Here is a 20674-nt window from a genome sequence, read left to right on the forward strand (position 1 = left end):
TGTCTCTCTCTCTAGATGTCTCTATCTCACCTCCTCTCTCTGTCCCTCTCTGGTGTGTCTATTTCTGGATGTCTCTATCTCACGTCCTTTCCCTGTTTCTGTTCTCTCTGTCTCTCTCTGGATGTCTCTATCTCACCTCCTCTCTCTGTCTCTCTTTGGATGTCTCTATCTCACCTCCTCTCTCTCTCTGGATGCCTCTATCTCACCTTCTCTCTCTGGATGTCTCTATCTGTGGATGTCTCTGTGTCACCTCCTCTCTCTGTCTCTCTCCTGATGTCTCTGTGTCACCTCCTCTCTCTGTCTCTCTCTGGATGTCTCTATCTCCGGATGTCTCTGTGTCACCTCCTCTCTCTCATACCCAGTAAACAGGCTGATAGAGATGTAACGCTCAGTGTACTGTTTTTGCCAAGATTATTGTACTGCGAAGTTACAGAGTTGCATCTAGCGAGCAGGATAAGTGTTTTCCAAATTGAGGCTCTTATTGTTCAGCGATGGAGTGAAATCTTTGATAAATGTGGATCGTTGCCATCCCTCAGCCTCTTCCACTGATTTCCCCCCCAGACCTGCTGGAGAAACGTGCTCTCAATAACTAGTGTATGTCCAAGCCCTCGGCTCACATTACACATCATATGTGCGTCGTGTTGTCACCAATCTGCGCAGTGACGCAGGTCTATTGTCCTCTGCTATAAATCACACCATGCAAATCTTTATTTAATACATGTGATGCTGTGTATACTGTGAGCCTGATTCATTAAGGAAAGGAAAGCAAAAAAAGGAGTAACTTTGCACCTTGGCAAAAACCATGTTGCGTTGGAGGGGGAGCTAAATGTAAAATGTGAGGACAAACTTATAGTTTAGATAGGGAATGTCTTAGATCAACTTTATATTTCAGTGCAAAAATAGCGTTATCAAGTATTTGTGTGCTACATGACAAAACAGCCGGTATTTAACTTATGTGCAATATAATAAACTAATTTGCACCCCTTGTATTGTAACATGGTTTGTCCAGGATCAAATGTACTCTTTTTTTTTGCCTTACTTTCCTTAAGGAATCCGGCCCTACATGTTTATGTTCTAGTTGCAGCAAATAGTCTGTATAACATTTAGAGGTGCCAGTTTGCATCATTGTGAACGGATCCTGTGGTACCGTGTGCTGTCTGCTGGTCGTTGCCTTTTATTGAATAGTTTTGTACTTGGTGATGCTCATTCCCGCTCTCTGACTGCGGAACTGACTCCCATAGAGTGTCAGCAGCTCGGGATATGTTTTTGAGATATTTCTCATTGTGCCAATTTCTAGGAAGATCTGTGGGCGACCGAGAATCCTGATAACTGCAGCTCGGAGCCTGGAAGTTACACACCAGACTCCTGTTCCTGTAGGAGCCTCTACAGCGAATATTTAGTCTAGCTGCAGGGGAAAGGCTTTGTCATAGAGTCCTCTGACAATAGACTTAAAAGTAACATGCTTTCCCTGTGATGCCTGAAGCCGCTGCAGTCTATTGTCAGCGCACAATGGATGGCTCTTACTACATTCCTGCTATATGCAGAGTTTCTGAGCCTTTTAATAACTGACAGCTCTCTGTCGCAGACTCTGCCCTTTAATTCTTGCTGAAGAATGCGCGTGGTTTTTATTTAAGTGTATGTTAGGATGATAGATACAATACGTCTCCTAAGAAAAGGTTTTGTTCATTTCTTAAAAGAAGTTGCAAAATGCCCTCTCCCCTCCCCATCACTACCCCCTCCCCATCGCTACCCCCTCCCCATCGCTACCCCCCCTTCCCTTGGGCAGTAAAAACCTCTCTTAGATTCTGGCATTAAAAACAAAAAAAAAAATCCTGTCCAACCTTCCAATTAATCCTCATTAGAGAGTTATTGGTAGGTTTGAATTATAAGTCACACAATCCGATGGTTTTAGCAATTTATTTTTTATTAAATATACCTTCTAAGACAATAGATATTTAATTGTACAAAATAATAATACACTATAAATAATCAATGGTTTATTAGCTACTAGCTGACATCAGTTTTTCAATTAAAGGATAATGGGAACTCTGGTTTTGTACATATTATATTAATAGATATTGTTTGTAACAATGGTTGAATGAAATGTAACAACAATTGAGAACCTTTCCAGGGCTTATCTGGATCTCGTTAACCCCTGCATTTCCATGTGGTTCCCCAGGTTACGTGGAAGAGATATGACCTCAAAGAGCCAATCACTGACCTTTTTTATACATTTTTTTCCAGTGGAAAAATTAACCAGGTTGTAATAATGGTGTCCTTCAGGCCAGACTGCGGCTCTGATGCGTTAACAGGCAGAGTCCTTTATGCTGCTGGCGGGGGGTAGAGAAATGGCCAAACAATTCTACATTCACATAAACATGAGTGCGGGGGCAATTGCAATATACTTTCTTAAAAGGGAATATTAAATGGCAGCATTGTTATTAAGCTGAATCATATTGGGACACTTATCTACCACACTCTATTTTCTTACTGAATGCAGGAGTCATAATCATGGATTTGAAAGCCGTGGTAATTGTCAGCCGTCTCAGCTCTGACATGAGTATACAATTACATTGTTGAATTCAGTCAATTGTCCTCTACATTTGAATAGCGTTTGTATGTTCTGTGATAGAAAAAAATCTGCAACACAGGTCAACGTACGGGAATTGAATGTCAAAATAGCAGGTCGGCGAGGGGGGGGGGGGACACGAGCGCCAGTCTGTAAATATGATTATTTCACAATAGCCAGCATATGAAAACTTCTTTTCTGTCCTTAAAGAAAAATGCAATTTACATTCCTACTATTCAAATGTGCAAACACTATTCTGTATGTATGTTTTGTATATCCGTGTGTTTGATCCGAGCACCTATAGTGAGATCTCACCTATATTATAATGCACTTTTTATGGACTTTTTCTGGAAGTCAATGCCCGGCTGTTAGCTAGTGAGAGGTATTTTCCTAAAGCAGATTTGGCCTCGGGGAAAATAAATCTTTTTTATTTGTTCTGAAATGCAAATAAATGTGTAAGTAATTGTGTTGTAGTATATAACGGGCCTGATTCATTAAGGAAAGTAAAGCAAACAAAGGAGTAAATGTTCTCCGGGAGAAACCATGTTACATTGCAAGGGGTGCAAATTAGTTTTTTATTTTGCATATAAGGAAAATACTGGCTGTTTTTTCATATAGGACACAAATATTGAATAGCTTTATGTTTACATTGAAATATAAAGTTGATCTAGGACATGTCCTACCCCAATTATAAATCTGTCCCCACATTTTAAATTTACCTCCCCCTCCAATGCAACATGGTTTTACCCAGGTGCAAAGTTTCTCCTTTTTTATGTTTTGCTCTCCTTAATGATTCAGGTCCTATATGTCTAAATATACTTTCCTCATTATACAGCTATAGTCCTGCAGAATGCCCAGTGCATTGCAGAGTGCTCAGTGTTTGCAGTTATAGTGCAGCAGAATGCACCGTGCATTGCGGAGGGTGCAGTAATTACAGCTATAGTCCTGGAGAATGCACTGTGCATTGCAGAGGGTGCAGTAATTACAGCTATAGTCCAGCAGAATGCACTGTGCATTGCGGAGGGTGCAGTAATTACAGCTATAGTCCTGCAGAATGCACCGTGCATTGCGGAGGGTTCAGTAATTACAGCTATAGTCCAGCAGAATGCACCATGCATTGCAGAGGGTGCAGCAATTACAGCTATAGTCCAGCAGAATGCACCGTGCATTGCAGAGGGCGCAGTGATTACAGCTATAGTCCAACTGAATGCACCGTGCATTGCAGAGGGCGCAGTGATTACAGCTATAGTCCAGCTGATTGCACCGTGCATTGCGGAGGGCACAGTAATTACAGCTATAGTCCAGCAGAATGCACCGTACATTGCGGAGTGTGCAGTAATTACAGCTATAGTGCTGTAGAATGCACCGTGCAATGCGGAGGGCGCAGTAATTACAGCTATAGCCCAGCAGAATGCACCGTACATTGCGGAGGGTGCAGTAATTACAGCTATAGTCCAGCAGAATGCACCGTGCATTGCGGAGGGCGCAGTAATTACAGCTATAGCCCAGCAGAATGCACCGTGCATTGTAGAGGGTGCAGTGATTACAGCTATTGTCCTGCAGAATGCACCGTGCATTGCGGAATGCAAAGTAATTAAAGCTATAGCCCAGCAGAATGGACCGTGCGTTGAGGGCGCAGTAATTACAGCTATAGTCCAGCAGAATGCACCGTGCATTGCGGAGGGCGTAGTAATTACAGCTATAGTGCAGCAGAATGCACCGTGCATTGCGGAGGGCGCAGTGATTGCCGCTATAGTCCAGTAGAATGCACCGTGCGTTGAGGGCGCAGTAATTACAGCTATAGTCCAGCAGAATGCACCGTGCATTGCGGAAGGTGCAGTAATTACAGCTATAGTGCAGCAGAATGCACCGTTCATTGCGGAAGGTGCAGTAATTACAGCTATAGTCCTGGAGAATGCACCGTGCATTGCGGAAGGTGCAGTAATTACAGCTATAGTCCAGCAGAATGCACCGTGCATTGCGGAGGGTGCAGTAATTACAGCTATAGTCCTGCAGAATGCACCGTGCATTGCGGAGGGTTCAGTAATTACAGCTATAGTCCAGCAGAATGCACCGTGCATTGCAGAGGGTGCAGCAATTACAGCTATAGTCCAGCAGAATGCACCGTGCATTGCAGAGGGCGCAGTGATTACAGCTATAGTCCAACTGAATGCACCGTGCATTGCAGAGGGCGCAGTGATTACAGCTATAGTCCAGCTGAATGCACCGTGCATTGCGGAGGGCACAGTAATTACAGCTATAGTCCAGCAGAATGCACCGTACATTGCGGAGTGTGCAGTAATTACAGCTATAGTCCAGCAGAATGCACCGTGCATTGCGGAGTGTGCAGTAATTACAGCTATAGTGCTGTAGAATGCACCGTGCATTGCGGAGGGCGCAGTAATTACAGCTATAGCCCAGCAGAATGCACCGTACATTGCGGAGGGTGCAGTAATTACAGCTATAGTCCAGCAGAATGCACCGTGCATTGCGGAGTGTGCAGTAATTACAGCTATAGTGCTGTAGAATGCACCGTGCATTGCGGAGGGCGCAGTAATTACAGCTATAGCCCAGCAGAATGCACCGTGCATTGTAGAGGGCGCAGTGATTACAGCTATTGTCCTGCAGAATGCACCGTGCATTGCGGAATGCAAAGTAATTAAAGCTATAGCCCAGCAGAATGGGCCGTGCGTTGAGGGCGCAGTAATTACAGCTATAGTCCAGCAGAATGCACCGTGCATTGCGGAGGGCGCAGTGATTGCAGCTATAGTCCAGCAGAATGCACCCTGCATTGTACCTCTATGTAACATTATCTCTGTGGGTCTGCTGACCATGGTAATAGAGTTACACTAAACATACCGAGGCTCATTTAGGGTTAGGTGGAAATCTAGCTAGAAGATGCAGTTCTGCACGAGTCGGTCCACGTTTATATGTTTCAGCTACTCTGTAGCTGTCAGTGATCTGTTGTCTCTCTGCAGTGACCGGTTTGTCAATGTGAGGAGCAGTAGGTTGCATTGAACGCCATGCGCATAGTCGCCAGCGTTCATCCTGGTTCGTCATGCTCGCAATATTCTCGGTAGACCTTGGAGGACTACAATTCCCATTACATCACATTTCTCCAAATCTGAATAAAGATATGTTTTGCATTTGATTTAAATAAATATATCAATAAATATTAATATATGAAGAATAGTTAATCAGGATTGATATTAAGACTTAGATCTAACATGGGGACAATGATGAGTGTTTTGGGGCAGTCGGTCGAGGGTGTAAGTCAGATGCTATATTGTGAATCACTGTCCTCAAGTTTTTACTCAAACATTTTGTTTCTCTTCTGTTCTTTTCCAGAGATGCCCAGTATTGAAAAGCTTTTGTCTAAGGACTGGAAAGACAAGCTTCTCGCCATGGGATCAGGGAATTTAGGGGACATAAAAGGTAAGAACAGTGACAGAGAGCAATGGATAAATAAAATCGTCCCTTGTTACATTGTATCATTAGATAAATGTTTTCAATAATTGTATCTGGTATTAAGTGCTATTTGTTTATTGTTCTGTACAGATACAATGCTTCAATGTACAGGTTTCCTCATTCTTTAGCACATTCCTCTGTCTTTTCCCAGAAATTACTGCTGCTATCAGTGTTATATAACTGGTGATTTAGAACAATCTTATTGTAAATGTTTGTTATATTTTTTTTTACAATAGTTCCTCCTAGGATGAGAATTGTTCTATATTTGTTAGAGCATTTAGTACCTGTTGATTTAATGTCATTGCTGAGACATCTGTGAGGAGATTCATTGTGTCTGTGAAAGCTCAGACTAGAATTTGCATATTTGACAGAGGAAATGAATTTTCTCGTTCACCTTTTACACTACTAGAAATCCTGGTCAGTCTGTCCCTTCAAATGTATCTACATGGAAAGTCAATGTGAGTCTGTCAATCTGTGTTAATGAATGTGTGTGTGTGTGTGTGTGTGTGTGTGTGTGTGTGTATGTATATATATATATATATTTATTATGTATGGGTTTTTTGTTTGTTAAACATGTTTTAATGGTGGATTTTATAAAATGATTTTCCTACACAAATTAATTTGTCAGTTCTCAATCAATCCTTTTAGATTGTTAGCTGTAGTGACTTTGTAACCTTCATCCCTGATTTCAGTTTCCTCCCTGCTGCAGCCATATGATTAGAGGATAACAGTTACCTCCAGGGTAGATTACGCTGGATCAGGTTTACGGCTCGTTCGGACTAAACGCCTCTGACTGACGCTTGTTGTCATTTGGCAAACTTCTTAATTCTCTCAGTCCCGCAATATCCCAGACTATTCCTGACTGAGGGAGCCGGGGGTAACTGGATGAGAACAGACCTCTAAGTCTTAATTTAAACCTCTCTGCAGAGGCAGTGGAGCCTTTGCTGTGTGTGGTGAGCTCTGCAGACAGGGCTGCTTGTTGGACAGGGAGCTGGTTTGGAAGGAAGCTATGAAAACAAGACCCAGTTTATTGTTCCTGACGGACTACCGTGACAGTGGCAATTATTGTGTATTGTTGGTGTGAGGTTAGCAGGGAGGGAGGAGACAATTTAGGCTCCCTCTGGGGGTAGATTAATTTGACTTATAGGATCTTTGCAGGGTCAAGAGGGCTGATTATTTACTGCCCAAGAATGAGCCGTTTGTGCCACCGCTGGTCCTACAAAGAGAGACTCAGATGGGCTGCAGCTGTATTTGGTGAGACAACAGAAGCAGTGTGTACATTCAGCTGTCTGACACACTTTGTGCTTTGTGTAACAAAGACATTCTATTCCCCCCCTGGATGTATGGGCCAGTCAGGTATTCTCGCCTGTTTGCTTTGACGCTTACACTTTTTTTCCAGTTAGTTAAACTCAAAAATACGTGGTTTTTTTTTTTTCTACTCAAGTAATTCCATTTCACTGGAGAATGGAGAATTTCCGGGAAAACACAGTTAAAGCGAAAAACAACAGCGGACAAAGCAGAGACTATTTAGTGCAGGAACAGGATCCGTTCCTGTATAGTGGAGTCTGTGTTAGATTGCGCAATACTTCATATGTTGCTGGATAGTTCGTAGATTGGGGCTGTCACTCGGGGGGGCTCTCGGACTCCAGTATACCTGTAGCACAATAGTTCTGTTATTACTAATATCACAAAGAAGGACATTTCACAGCTAATATTCTCATCCACATAAGTGAATACTTAGAGCTAAAAATAAAATTAGTGTCAGATATTTTCAGCTTTTATTTCCAGAGTTTGTTTTATTTTTTCTACAGCTATTTGCAGATTATTTCTAATCTCCAGATATCTGCAAATTAGAGACACAGTTTTTAAAAAATATTTTAGGGATGATTCTCTGCACTCAGCATTTGGCTGTGAAATTTACAACGTTTCACTGGTGGAAAATCTTAGACCCTTGTACTAGTCCCAAAAACTAGATTTTATTTGTCGCTATTACTGCATCCGCAAATGTGTTCTTCCTTGCCCGCAGAGCTGGCAATCTGATATACACTTACAGCAGTATTACGGATTATCCATTATAAAAGACGATTCGCTCCCACCTCACTGAGTCTGACGTACGTCTCTCTCTCTAGCGGGAATGAGCAGGGCATGCTGGTACTTCTAGTTCCACCACAGTTGGAGAGCCACAGCTTGCCTTTCTCCCATGTACAATAAGCTTATTGTACATATCATATTGTTCTTTCAACAATTGTATCCCACTAGTATTATTAATTTAAGCCTCCAATTATTCTGACATACAGAGAAGTGTTGGGTTTAATTCTGAGGGTGACTGATAGGAGCTGAGTGCAGCTATGATGGTCTTTGTTCTAGATTAATTAGGAATTAAATAAGATTGGATTGTTGTAATCAGTGTTTGTGTATACACCTGTTTTTGTGAGGATATTAAGGGGATTTGCCTGCCTTCTAATAGGGGATAAATAGATTAACTTATCCCTCACTTCTGAAGTTGTTCGTCTTCCCAAACAAATTATCCGTCCTGAATCCCAGTGATTCTTCCAGACGGCTGGTCGCAGTGAGGCAACGTCAGGTCTTGGTGAGCAGGAACAATGCTGAGGAGGATACAAGGAGCGGAGGAAGCCCAGCGTCAGCACAGATCACTTCTATATTCAGCTCACTTGTGGGCAGGCGTCACAGCGACAAACATGCGCTGGTGTAAAGTGTCCCACAGGTGTCGCAGTCAATAGATCACTCATTTTGTTGGTGCATCATGAGGAGGGGGCTGGGGCATAAATCTCTCCCCCACTTCAGCTGTTTGTCATTAGTGGAGTGTTTGTTCCTCAGGACAGAGCGACAGACAGTTATTCTTGGTCTGTTTGTCATCCAGGCTGTTAACTAGAGATAAAGATATATATATATATATATATATATATATATATATATATATATATATATATGTCATTATTGCTACATTAAAAGACAAAATAAAACATAAAAATACAGTTAACAAACATAACACACATAGTGATCCAAATCTAAGACTTGGCCTGTGGGGCATTCTCTCTCGCAAACCTGGCAGCATGCAGAGAGCAACATTTGAAATGTGTTTTTTTTTTCCAATAAACAGAGCAGTTCTGCTTTTTCAGTTACAGTAAGATAACAATTCAGCAGTCACAGCAATCTGCAATCTACAAATACATACAATATGTGTTTAGATTGTGTCCCACATTCAGCACAGTGTAAGCAATCACTCCTGTATATATGTGAGTTGCACAGATGCAGTTTACAGCGCTGAGATGTGTTTATATAGCGATTAAAGGAACATAATCCCTCCAAAAAAGAAACAGTCTGTGATTACAGAGCACTTTCTGTTGTGTAAAACAAGACTAAGCCTATGCACAAGTTATGTTGTATTCAGAAGTTGTTGTTTAATAAATGGTGTCGGGCGAGCTCTGTTCCTTTCGACTTCTATAGGTTTAATATCGCAGCTGACACCCATAAGAACAGATATATACGTCTGTGCACAGTAACGTTTATAGAGAAATTAAGTGAAAATAAACCTGATTTATAAATTAGGCTGTTTCACCTGGAGGTGAATAGAGGGGTATTAATTATATGTGTGATTACGCTCCAGGGGGATATGGTTTATTATTAGTTTACTAATTATTTGATTGCTGTAGTTGACACATTTTATGTACATAACAATTTGCGCAGTATCTGAATATTTCCTGTTTTATCATTGGAGCTGCAGCGATCGTTACTATTAATGAGTAACAGTTATTGTGATATTAATAAAAGACTTTTATAGCATCATACTATCTGCAGACTTTTGTGTTAGAGACCAGCCAGGACAGTCACAGGGTCTACGGTTTAATACAGACACTTAGTTACTGTACAGGGTACAACGTTCAACCCCAAGAGCTGACTGTCAGATTTCTGTCACCGTTATGTAGAGTTAGACAAGTATTTGTATGTTTTGTCCCCCCCAACGTCTGGTATTCGTGTTTGGGAATGTTTTATTGTAGAACCAAGTCTTTGCCGTACCCAGATGATTAATACATTTTGTGGCAGCGGAGTATATAATTAATCCCCCAGACAATACAATTTCTCTATGTTGAACGGTGACTACAGAAACTCAGAACGCTAATTTGTGAAATAAAGCCGTCACCTCCGTCTTGTGCCTTCCCCCCCCCCCCCCTCCTCTCAGCCACAGAGAGGCAGTTTAATCACACGAAACACAGAGGACGGCTGAGAGAGCGCTCGGACACTTACTGAATCTGTCCGGCTCCATGTGCAAATCCCATAGGGCGAAGATACACCCACCGGCCGTGGTGTTTGTACAAACAACGGTTGATGTTGGTTCTCCGCCGTCGCAGGGCGTGACGGTCACATGACCTGGTTTGATGAATGGTCGATTCGAGCGCTCGCAGCGACTGCGAGCTTAGACCAACACTTCAGCGGCCCAGCGAGGGTGAGGTCAACTGTCCCGCACGGATAACTCACCTCCGACACGCCAGGGCGTCACCCGCGCGCTTGGACCAGTGAGTTCTGGGAAGGGACGTGAGGGCAAGAGTTGTTAAGCGACGATGGGCAGGAGGGTGGCACAGTGGTTAGCATTGCACAGCGCTGAGGTCATGGGTTCAATTCCCGACCATGGCCTTATCCGTCTGCAGTTTGTATGTTCTCCACGTGTTTGCGTGGGTTTCCTCTGGGTGCTCCGGTTTCCTCCCACACTCCATCCTGGTAGGTTAATTGGCTTCTGATGAAAATGAACCATAGATTATGTCCTGGTGGTAGGGAATATAGATTGCAAGCTCTGCTGGAGCGGGACTGATTCCATATACTGTGTACAGCGCTGCGTAATAAGTCGTTGTTTTATAAATAACAGTTAGTACATTTACCTGTAAATATGCTGTAACCCTGATACCTGTGTGTCTGGCGATCAGTCCGTCTGTCCATGTGTACTCAATCACCAGACCGCGCCCAATTGTAGCATAATGTACAGGATATAACTGGAGGCTAAGACGCTGGCGGAGATTGTAGCTTGACGTCAGTTTATGAAGGTAAAACGCTGCAGATTATGGGGGGTAGAAGGATATTAAATCCTTTCCGTGACAAAACGACCCCTGAGTTATATCCTGGGGTTAATAGTCTGTGGATTACTGAGATCTGGAGATAATATATATAATCTCTTGTGTTACAAGTCGAGCCCAGAACAGATCTGTCACTGAGAAACTTATTTCATACGGGCGGTGCGGTAACTCATCCGCGGTGTGCAGCCGTCGTACGATTTCCATGCGACTTTCCTATGCTGCGTTAGAAATCGCATCCACCATTGATCCGTGATAGAAAATATGAACGGTTTATGCCGAAAAAGCAAATCGGGACATAATCTGTGATGTCTGATGCTTTCAGAGTAGTGGGCGTGCTTTCACCCAAAAGTGGGCGTTTGGGGGCAAATCGGGGGTAGGGCCGATCTGTCCCGATTTACCATCTTCTCAAGTAGGGATTGGGCCATTTTTTGGCTTACTCCGAAGTTGAGCTTGTTGCTGTCTCAATGGGAGTTGACTTTAAAGCTATACCCACGCTGATGGGATTTTTTGGGTGTGAAGGAGTGTGAAGTATGTTGCAAACATCGTTATTTACATTCCCACCTCTTCTAATTCACTCCCGCGCTCCCCAGAAACAACAAGCCTCAGGGTAGATGTCACCTACGCCCTCTCCAGCTTGACGCACTGCCGACATATTAAGTAGGGATTAATAGTATGTTTAATATTGTGTGCCAGACTCATTGCGGAATTCATTTGATGCGTTTCAATATTTGCATGGCGTTAATACAGAGGGACGGCGGAATCCGCGATCTGAGTTACATTAATGTATTTGACCTCTGACCGACGAATGTTCACGGGAAAAATGTGCCCCATAATTAGAGGAACCAGAGTCAATTGGTCAATGTATTCTAAGAAATATCAATTCAATATTTATCACAGTGCACTTGTACGTCTGCATCTCCTTTACTCATTTTTTCCCATTTTAACACAATTATAGACAATGGGCTATAATTATTCACTGATGCTTTTAAAATAAACACCAGGACCAGCGGCCAGAGATGGACTGTAATGTGCAATGATTAACTGTGAGCTGCTTGGTACTCCCGGCCAAGGGAGTACCACTCGGCGAGAGTAGGATATGGTTGGGCCAGAAGAATTTTAGCCAAAATATTCCAAAATATTCACCAGGATATAGTTATGTATCATTGATGTCTTTATTTATACGCAAACAAAGTCAGAAAAAAACCTATTTGGGGGGTATTTAATTAGGATTTGCGCGATTACACGTGGCTGCGCATGTAAAGTATCATTACGGTACCGCAACATCGCGAATTGAACTCCACAATGTTGCGGTACCGGGGCCCGTGCAGCTGCGCGGAATCACAGCCGCGAAAACTAATTGAATATGCCCCTTTATATTTGGAAAAAGATGTTATAATATCAATATAATACACAAGTGTTGCTGTTATATATACAAAATCCTGTCTGTATAATAAACACTGAGTTCAGATGTCATTACTTATAATCGATGAGCTCTGATGTAATCGCTTCAGTGTTTCGTCTTGAAATTTGTATATTACAAAAAATAACTCAACTCTTTTTATTACAAATAATAGAAGTTAGCGTAGAGATCCGCGACCATATAATGGAAGACTTATAGCCTTATAACTTACAGTAGGAGTACAAATTATAATGTTTATTGTAACTAAATATTCATTAAACAGACTGCTATAAATCACTCTGCAGAAACTTTGCTCTTTGCAAACGTATTAAGAGTCATTGATACCATATTTATTACCCATAGACTCCTATGGAAGAGCGCCCCCCACAGGCGGATTATCACAGAAAAGAGAAGGCTTGGTTTGTTTTTGCTAGGAGTAACCATGGGACAAGCCATCGCCCAGACACGGGATAAGCTGTGTTTTATCCAGTAAAGACGAGTTGTACAAAACATTTATTGTTTTAAAAGAAGTAATTTTCTTTTAAACAGTCTTTTGCAATTAACAAATTAGTGCGGTGGGTAATAGCTGCCACATTCTTCCTGTTATGAGCAGGAAAAAAATAAATTGTTTACAAACCACCAACGTACTTCAAAGCGCTGCAGAAAAGGGGGATTTAAACGCATAGACAAAGCCTGCAGTAAATCAGGTAGGCGAGGGGCCGCATCTAGTGCTTTGTCGGATAACGGTCTCACTGTTTACACCCAGCATGAAGATTCCTTTCCATGGGTGCAATTTAGTGGGCAGCAAAACAGAAGTGGAATGAAATAAACACTTTCATTTTTTGATGGTTGGTTTAAATAGCGGTATCACTGTTCATTATGGGAACCAGCGGAGGGAGGGGAGCGGATCCAGGCAGACGTTTATCTCAGCGTTTCCATAGTCCGGACAGAGTTTTGTTTTCATAGATATATTTGGATACTGAAATACTTCAATGGCAAAATGTCTCATTCCTGAGACACGGCTGTTTCTCTGGAAATAAGGTTCTTATTGAATCCTCGCTTATTGGCCGCTGTGGTTGTACCGACATTTTCTTCTGAAAACTAAAATGGATTTATTTATGGGACAAATCCTACAAATAACAAAAAATGATTCATATCTTCCTGTTTAAATTGGTGTCTGAAAGATACTTTTACTAGAATACTCTCTTACTAAGATACTCTGTTACTAGGATTCTCACTTACTAGGACACTCTCTTACTAGGACACTCTCTTACTAGGACACTCTCTTACTAGGACACTCTCTTACTAAGTACTCTCTTACTAAGATACTCTCTTACTAGGACACTCTCTTACTAGGACACTCTCTTACTAGGACACTCTCTTACTAGGATACTCTCTTACTAAGTTTCTCTCTTACTAAGATACTCTCTTACTAGGACACTCTCTTACTAGGACACTCTCTTACTAAGTTTCTCTCTTACTAAGATACTCTCTTACTAGGATACTCTCTTACTAAGTTTCTCTCTTACTAAGATACTCTCTTACTAGGACACTCTCTTACTAGGACACTCTCTTACTAAGTTTCTCTCTTACTAGGACACTCTCTTACTAGTACACTCTCTTACTAAGTTTCTCTCTTACTAGGACATTCTCTTACTAGAATACTCTTACTAAGATACTCTGCTACTAGGACACTCTTTTACTAGGACACTCTCTTACTTGGATACTCTCTTACTAAGATACTCTCTTAAAAGGATACTCACTTAAAAGGACACTCTTTTTCTAGGACACTCTCTTACTAGGATACATTCGTACTAGGATATTCTCTTACAAGGATACTTTCTTGCTAAGTTTCTCTCTTACTAGGATTCTCTCTTACTAGGATTCTTTCTTAAAAGGATACTCTCTTACTAGGACACTCTCTTACTAGGATACTCTCTTAATAAGATACTCTCTTTCTAGGATACTCTCTTACTCGGACACTCTCTTACTAGGACACTCTCTTACTAGATTACTCTCTTACTAGGACTCTCTCTTATTAGGACTCTCTCTTACTGAGATTCTCTCTTACTAGGATACTCTCTTACTGGGATTCTCTCTTACTAGGATACTCTGTCTCTCTCTCTCTCTCTCTCTGTATATATATATATATTTACAAATGTGAATTTATTAGTATGCAGAATGTAATAGTTAGCGTCATTGCTGTTTTTTATATCGCTTGCCCACTTTTGTTCAGACGCCCAGATTTACACACCTTTGGGGGACTTGATGTTTTTTGGAGTAGACAGAGCTGTACAAGCATATTGTGATATGAGGTCAGGGGGGATTGAGTGTGTCCCTTGCTGAGTGCAGGTGTGGAGGATGAAAGTGTATATGAAGATGAACCGAGCACTATTTTGCGAGAAAGACGGAAACGTTGAAAGGGGCGAAGGCGGAGGCGCTAATGTCTTACAATGGACCTGGAGGTGACGGTTTTCCGTCTTCGGATACGCAGTCCTACACATGCGGCTCAGGCTAATTTTCCTAGGGCACTTTCCAGCAGCCAGATGTGTGCGCTGTTGATGTCCTGGGCCGACTGTGGGGCTTATTTACACAAATAAAAGATTTCTCTGTACTTCAGAATTTTCATAAATTTATTATCCGTTATCGGGGTGACGGCCGGTAACTGGGGGTTACTGCTTCTCAGAAATGTTCTATTAACACAATTCTTCCTTTGTTGACATAAAGCAAAGTATCATACACAGCAATAGAACCGTGCCCTCTGGTGGCCACATTCTCATGAAAAACTGAAGGATTTTTATTTGTCTGTTCAATGTAATACAATTGTTGTTGCTTTTTTAAAAAACATCCCTCAGGGATGGAAGTTACGTTGTTTTATCCGTGTAGACTGTATGTATGTGACATGTTATCAAAATTTGTCTGACATTAAGGCATTCATTGGTGTGAGGTGTGTTTTATACTTTGTAGGACAGCAAGACAGATACTTAAAGGGTAGTTATATATCTTACTTAATATTGAATATCTTTAAATAATTACAGTTTATTTAATTTAAAATAATACTGGTTAATAATAATGGTTTTGATGTTTATTGTTTTGCTCTTCAACATTTTTCTAAGTAGTGTAGTACCTCATAGTGGCCTAGAGGTGTCACTCTTCTGCAGTGACTGATAACTAGATCTGTCCATAGGAAACAGCGACACCTATAGGCTTTATGATGAAAGTTGTTGAGACCCTTTGTATAATGTGTCACAATGGCAGTAATCAGTGTAAATAGTTCTACAATATGTGTAGTGGGCATCATCATCATCATCATCATCATCAATTTATATAGCGCCACAGATTCCGCAGTGCTGTACAGAGAACTCATTCACATCAGTCCCTGCCCCATTGGGGCTTACAGTCTAAATTCCCTAATATACACACACACACAGAGACTAGGGTCAATTTTGATAGAAGCCAATTAACCTACTAGTATGTTTTTGGAGTGTGGGAGGAAACCGGAGCACCCGGAGGAAACCCACGCAAACACGGGGAGAACATACAAACTCCACACAGATAAGGCCATGGTCGGGAATTGAACTCATGACCCCAGCGCTGTGAGGCAGAAGTGCTAACCACTTAAATACCGTCCTCTCCCTCAGAACGATTTTGTTTCTTATATCTTGATTGGTGGAAGGGTTTTGAGTTAGGTCGACATGTTTTAGAGACAGCGGAGGAGATTATACACACATAGATGTACATCAGACCCAAGAGAGGAATGGGGGGTGTTTGGGTTCAATTGGAGACAATTTGGAAATACCGTATGTATCCATCTTTTTCTAAGGAACATTCCATTAATCCTTGTATCCTTCAACAGGGACTCCAGAAAGTCTAGCGGAGAAGGAGCGGCAGCTGATGGGGATGATCAATCAGCTGACAAGTCTGCGGGAACAGCTGCTGGCAGCGCACGATGAGCAGAAGAAACTGGCGGCATCGCAGATCGAGAAGCAGCGCCAGCAGATGGAGCTGGCCAAGCAACAGCAAGAACAGGTAAGTCACCGGAGAACGGCGCTGCGTCATAACGTAGAATCGCCAGGCTCACAATGGTTTCTGAAAACAGGCAAAGCGCCAGTCTGACACTACCGAAAATACATGACAGGAGCAGCTTCCCACCCTATAATGTACAAGTTGTTATATCTATCTATCTATCTATCTATCTATATATATATATATATATATATATATATATATATATATATATATATATACACACACATATACATACTACGCATGCGTTTGCAATATTATATAATATATTATCCAGGGGGGTTTAATTGTCAAACCAACCCCATTTATAACCGATGATTCACTACTGTAGCAGACATTTGCCTGACCCACAAAATAACCATGTGACGGGTACACTGTATGAATTTGGTGCATTAGTGGGCAGAGCTTCAAGTAATCGTGTGCAGTGTGTTTGGTGCATTAATGGGTGGAGCTTCTGGTAACCTCATGCAGGATGTTTGGTGCATTAGTGGGTGGAGCTTCTGGTAATCTCGTGCAGGATGTTTGGTACATTAGTGGGTGGAGCTTCTAGTAATCTCGTGCAGGATGTTCGGTGCATTAGTAGGTGGAGCTTCTGGTAATTTCGTGCAGGATGTTCGGTGCATTAGTAGGTGGAGCTTCTGGTAATCTCGTGCAGGATTTTTGGTGCATTAGTAGGTGGAGCTCCTGGTAATCTTGTGCAGGATGTTTGGTACATTAGTGGGTGGAGCTTCTGGTAATCTTGTGCAAGATGTTTGGTGCATTAGTGGGTGGAGCTCCTGGTAATCTTGTGCAGGATGTTTGGTACATTAGTGGGTGGAGCTTCTAGTAATCTCGTGCAGGATGTTTGGTACATAAGTGGGTGGAGCTTCTGGTAATCTTGTGCAGGATGTTTGGTACATTAGTGGGTGGAGCTTCTAGTAATCTCGCGCAGGATGTTTGGTACATTAGTGGGTGGAGCTTCTAGTAATCTCGTGCAGGATGTTTGGTACATAAGTGGGTGGAGCTTCTGGTAATCTTGTGCAGGATGTTTGGTACATTAGTGGGTGGAGCTTCTAGTAATCTCGCGCAGGATGTTTGGTACATTAGTGGGTGGAGCTTCTAGTAATCTCGCGCAGGATGTTTGGTACATTAGTGGGTGGAGCTTCTGGTAATCTTGTGCAGGATGTTTGGTGCATTAGTAGGTGGAGCTTCTGGTAATCTCGTGCAGGATGTTTGGTACATTAGTGGGTGGAGCTTCTGGTAATTTCCTGCAGGATGTTCGGTGCATTATTGGGTGGAGCTTCTGGTAATCTCCTGCAGGATGTTTGGTACATTAGTGGGTGGAGCTTCTGGTAATTTCCTGCAGGATGTTCGGTGCATTAGTAGGTGGAGCTTCTGGTAATCTTGTGCAGGATGTTTGGTGCATTAGTAGGTGGAGCTTCTGGTAATCTCGTGCAGGATGTTTGGTACATTAGTGGGTGGAGCTTCTGGTAATTTCCTGCAGGATATTTGCATTATTTAATTCTGTCCCTCCTAAACCATTTCCTAATCCTATTATTTGTAATTCCTCCTCAGATCGCAAGACAACAGCAACAACTACTGCAGCAGCAACATAAAATCAATCTGCTCCAACAACAAATACAGGTCAGAGATTCTCTATTCTGTCTGTTATCTGCCCCCGTTAGGTGATATAATCCACATTGTGCTGTCTGTAGATCAATTTATTATAGGCATTTAGTTGTCAGATAATGACAGGAAGGTGAACGAGTGACACAAGTGTCATCTGCTTCCAGCACAGTCATTGTTTCAATAATCAGTAACGAGATTCATGAAGAGTAATTTACCTCAGGCTGTAAATCTGCTGTTAGTAACTATAATTTTTTTTGTTTTTTTACTAAAGTAACTAAACTTCCCAAATAAACTTTTTGTTGCCATTAAAGTGTGTGTGTGTATACAATGTGTGTGTGTGTGTGTGTGTATACAATGTGTGTGTGTGTATACAATGTGTGTGTGTGTGTGTGTGTGTGTGTGTATACAATGTGTGTGTGTGTGTGTTTGTATACAATGTGTGTGTGTGTGTGTGTGTGTGTGTGTGTGTGTGTATACAATGTGTGTGTGTGTATACAATGTGTGTGTGTGTGTATGTGTGTATACAATGTGTGTGTGTGTGTACAATGTGTGTGTGTGTGTGTATACAATGTGTGTGTGTGTGTGTGTGTGTGTGTGTGTGTGTGTGTGTGTGTATACAATGTGTGTATGTGTGTATACAATGTGTGTGTGTGTATACAATGTGTGTGTGTGTGTATGTATATATATTTAGAGAGAGAGATGAGATAGATATGAGATAGATAGTTAGATAGATTTTTAGATAGATAGATAGATAGATAGATATTAGACAGTTAGATAGATATTAGATAGATGGATGGATGGATAGATGGATAGATAGATAGATAGATAGATAGATATTAGATAGATAGATAGATGGATAGATATATAGATATTAGATAGATAGATAGATAGATGGATAGATGGATAGATATATAGATAGATGGATGGATAGATGGATAGATAGATATATATGAGATAGATATATAGATAGATAGATAGATAGATATTAGATAGATAGATGGATAGATAGACAGTTAGATAGATATTAGATAGATAGATAGATAATAGATAGATAGATATGAGATAGATAGATAGATATTAGATAGATAGATATTAGATAGATAGATATGAGATAGATAGATAGATAGATAGATAGATAGATAGATAGATAGATATGAGATAGATAGATAGATAGATATATAGATATTAGATAGATGGATGGATAGATAGATAGATGGATAGATATTAGATAGATGGATAGATGGATAGATGGATAGATAGATAGATGGATAGATGGATATCTTTAGATATTCCCATGTATATATTTGTGGTGCTCTCATGCTTGCAGCCTATCCACCGGCCGTCTCACCTGTTACTTTCTCCGCTATAATATTAGATCTGCGGTTTCAGTCTCCTGGTCACTAATCACCAGTATCTCTCGCAGTGTCCGCTCCATCCAGTCATTGTACTCTGGGGTCTGACCAGACGCCTTTCAGAGCAGTGATTGGGACACAGACTATAATGATGACCACAGACGTTTACCTCTCGCAGGGCTGAGGGGTCTCATTGACCCTCGTCTGGTGGGTTTTTTTGTTGTTTTTTCCAGCAGATTTTTTTTTTTTTGTAGAAAAAACATAATAATGACGGAGGCAGGAACAGAGTGGGTCCTTGTTGTGTCAGCGTTTTACCTTGGCAGAGCTAATCTATCAAACCCGCCTCAGACAAACCCCAAGTTTTAAATAAACAGGCTCAAATTTATTGTCCAGGAAATGGTGTTAACTGAGGGCTAAGTTCACCTCATGGAACATTGACGCTGAATAATTATGTTTCTATAAGGAGCAGAGTGTGCTGCGGACAAAGGGGGCCTTATGCCGTCACTAAGTCACACTGTTTCTTGTTGGTTAAGACTCTTTTTATAGTATTGTCAGCCGGTAATAAGAATGTTATTGAGAGAGACTCAGTTCCATCATTGCTGCAATAGAATTATTGTAAACTTTCTGGTTCGGTTTTGATGCTTTGACTCTAAAAAGTGATGTTTTTGGAACCCAGAATGATGAAACTAGAATATAAGTTTTGTTTCCAGTTTGTTGGACAGAGCGACGTTGCTGAAACTGTTAATGGTTGTTACGTCCTCGTGAGACTACAGATGTGGACGGTTACTAATTATCTTCTATATACGGGAGAGACGTAGGATCAATGTACAGATGTACAGGATCCTGCAGCTAAATGCCGCAATTATTGGTAGTTATGTAGAAAGCGAACATACCGGGTTCAGACTGATTGGTCATTTATAATAAACACCTCCATTACAGATCTGTATGTATCGGCCTGTATACATATATATATATATATATATATATATATGTGTGTGTGTGTGTGTGTGTGTGTGTGTGTGTGTGTGTGCGTGCAGCGGTTACATTGTAGCAAGGAGATATCACCACAAGTCTTATGGAACTTTACCACAGTACAATAATAATACAACTAACCAGGATTAATGACAGATTAATGCTCCCAGATCTACATAAAGCTGGGTACACA

The 20674-nt window shown here is 41.4% G+C and overlaps 1 protein-coding gene across 7 annotated transcripts in view; it reads left to right on the forward strand.

Moving 5' to 3' along the window:
* Positions 1–20674, forward strand: part of SOX5 (SRY-box transcription factor 5) — a 176748-nt gene that overhangs the window by 92446 nt on the left and 63628 nt on the right. For all 7 annotated transcript variants that reach the window (XM_075210765.1, XM_075210769.1, XM_075210766.1 and 4 more), the window contains 3 exons: positions 5918–6004; positions 16380–16552; positions 18104–18172. In XM_075210765.1, the coding sequence (XP_075066866.1) occupies positions 5918–6004; positions 16380–16552; positions 18104–18172 (329 nt within the window). The remainder of the gene's footprint in view (positions 1–5917; positions 6005–16379; positions 16553–18103; positions 18173–20674) is intronic.

The sequence above is a fragment of the Mixophyes fleayi genome, chromosome 4 (genome assembly GCF_038048845.1).
Source record: "Mixophyes fleayi isolate aMixFle1 chromosome 4, aMixFle1.hap1, whole genome shotgun sequence".
NCBI lineage: Eukaryota > Metazoa > Chordata > Amphibia > Anura > Limnodynastidae > Mixophyes > Mixophyes fleayi.